The 2522-nt window shown below is 40.6% G+C and overlaps 1 protein-coding gene across 1 annotated transcript; it reads right to left on the minus strand.

Moving 5' to 3' along the window:
- Window positions 1-454: 454 nt before the first annotated feature.
- Window positions 455-2514, minus strand: LOC101983703 (nucleoprotein TPR-like). The gene is made up of 2 exons (XM_026778533.1): window positions 2183-2514; window positions 455-705 (listed from the first exon to the last, which is right to left on the minus strand). Exons 1-2 carry the CDS (start codon window positions 2229-2231, stop codon window positions 497-499), a joined length of 258 nt encoding a protein of 85 aa, XP_026634334.1. The 5' UTR covers window positions 2232-2514; the 3' UTR covers window positions 455-496.
- Between the last annotated feature and the right edge of the window lie 8 nt (window positions 2515-2522).

Here is a 2522-nt window from a genome sequence, read left to right on the forward strand (position 1 = left end):
ACTCAGGCTCACTTGATGGAACCTTTGTGTATTCCCTGCTGAGCTTCTAAGATATGGCCAAACCTATTCCATGCTCAATATCAATCAACTAAGTGGAAATATTAATTATAAATGTGAAAAAATGGGGAACACTAATTAAAAAAATCTGTGCACCACACACACACACTTACATGTTTTAGCAAGCCATGTTTCCAAATGTCAACTCATTTGTGAATGTAAACTGTTACATTTTAAAGGAAGTGGTGATTAGTTCTATGTTACAGCTTGCCAAAACATTAAAAGTACATGTAACATCTGGAAGGAGGGAATGAAGGAAGAAAGGACAGACGGAATCTCTCTAATGGAAAAGACCATTTCAAAAGGTGCCATTTTTGCCAGATGGTACTGGTGCATGCCTTTGTGAGTTTGAGACCAGCCTGGTCTACGAGAGCTAGTTCCAGACAAGCCCCAAAGCTACAGAGAAACCCTGTCTCGAAAAACCAAAAGTGCCTTTTTTTTATAAGTTGTTTTCTGTCAATACCTGAACTGGTGGCCCCAACTCCTGAGGTGGAGCATGAATAGTCAGGCGTGGGGGAAGAGGATGTGGTGGGCGCCTTGGTGACTGGGGTGCTCGCGGGGTCTGCCTCTCAGATGCCGACGTGGGCTGCTGCTCCCGAGCAGCCTCCTGAGAGAAAGAGGACTCTGCTGCACTTGTGCTTCCCTCACCTACGGGAGAAAGAGCTCTGCTTAGAAACCAGGCTTAATCTTTTCTTTGTTGTCCTTGAAGGATTTGAGACAGAGTCTCAAGAGTCCAGACTGACTTCAAACTTGCTATGTAGGAGGCTGGCCATTAACTCCTGGTCTCCCTTCCTTCAAGTGCTGGGATTATAGACATGCACCTCTATGCCTCACTCAGGGTCAGTAACAGAGCAAACAACACGCAAGCAAGTACACTCTCCTCAAAATTCAAAGATGGACTTAAGCACTATCCCAATATATGACAAAGCAAATACTTATTAAATTTTGGCTTATGCTGTTTTTTTCTTAATGTTTAAGTGTGCATATGTATGTTTGTATGTTTGTGTTATGTTCGTGTATGTGCTTATGGAAGCTATAAGAGAACACTGGATCCTTTGAGAATGAGTTACAAGTGGCTCTATGCCGCCTAATACGGGGACCAAACTCATGTCCACCGGAAGAGTAGTATGTACTGTTAATCACAGGATCATTTCTCCAGTCCAGTATTATCCTTTTTTTAAAATTTTTTAATCCCCCCCCAATATTATTCTTAATAAGTGTACACATACATTACTTAACTCTTTCTAGAGAAACAGCATGTCAACTAAGGAAAAGTCTCACATAGTGTGGTATGCTTATACTTTGGTTCTCCTAAACTGCAAATTTCAACTGTTACTCACTCAGGTGTCTAGATCTTCTGATGTCTCCCACTATGGAAAGCAGGATACCAGAGAATTAATAGTTTATATCTGATCTAGAACAGAACCTTGTCTTGACATTTGGCATCTATGAGGTATTTAAATCATTTCACATTTTTGTGATTCAGATTATTAACTCAAACTTAGTTTATTTTAAGAATTCAGGTCAAGTAAAGACAGTCACAAGAGTAGTAACTTAAGAGAAATTATTTTTATTCTGTATGTGTGAGTTTTTTTGCCCGCATGCATGTCTGTTCACTACATGCTCTCCTGGTGTCCATGGAGGCTGGAGAGAGTGTGGCTAGAGCTGCTGTGAGCCTCCACGTGAGTGCTGAGATCTGAACTTCCTGTCTCTTCAAGGGCAGTGAGTGCTCTTAATCACTGAGCCATTTCTCCAGGCCCATAAATAACTTGAAATGGGTCAAATTCAACTATACCCTTAATTTTATTCAGACTACTAGACTTAATTTTCCTTGATTACAAAAAGAGCTCCTCCTCACAAAAGAAGTTTTATGGAACATATATGTGGGGAAAATGGCTAAGAATATCTCTTGCTAAAAAAAGTTAATTTTTTCTTAGTGATAATAATTAAAGACATGCATCTACACACACACGGCTCTGTGCTACATCAGAGATTCCAGGATGTCTGACTCTGATGGGCATACAGTAATGTCATAAATAATGACATCTAATAGGACACGTCATGAGGGCAGAAACTTGTTAGAAACCATCACCAGAAACAGCCTATTGAAAACCAATGATCTTACCGCTGTTTTGAGAGTCAGCAGCTCTCTGATTGCTTTCGGCTCCGCCCATACTCTCTTCTGTTTCTGTACCTGGGTCAGTCCCATCACCACCCTAAGAACAAAATGTAATGACTGAAGCAAATCAAATGAACAGCTTAAAAAGAAAGCCACACCAAATGATTACAAGCAAACAAACCAGAGGAAAACCAAACCAAGCAAGCCAAACAAACAGAACTCCAACAGTATAAAGACTTTTATTATCCTGGTGACACAGGCTTTTCTCTATCACAGGAAAACAGCAAGCCTTCTAAGCACAGCTTTTAAGGAAACAGTCACAACTCTAACCAGTTACCTCAGCATC

This window comes from Microtus ochrogaster, unplaced genomic scaffold, assembly GCF_000317375.1.
Source record: "Microtus ochrogaster isolate Prairie Vole_2 unplaced genomic scaffold, MicOch1.0 UNK682, whole genome shotgun sequence".
NCBI classification, from domain to species: Eukaryota; Metazoa; Chordata; class Mammalia; order Rodentia; family Cricetidae; genus Microtus; species Microtus ochrogaster.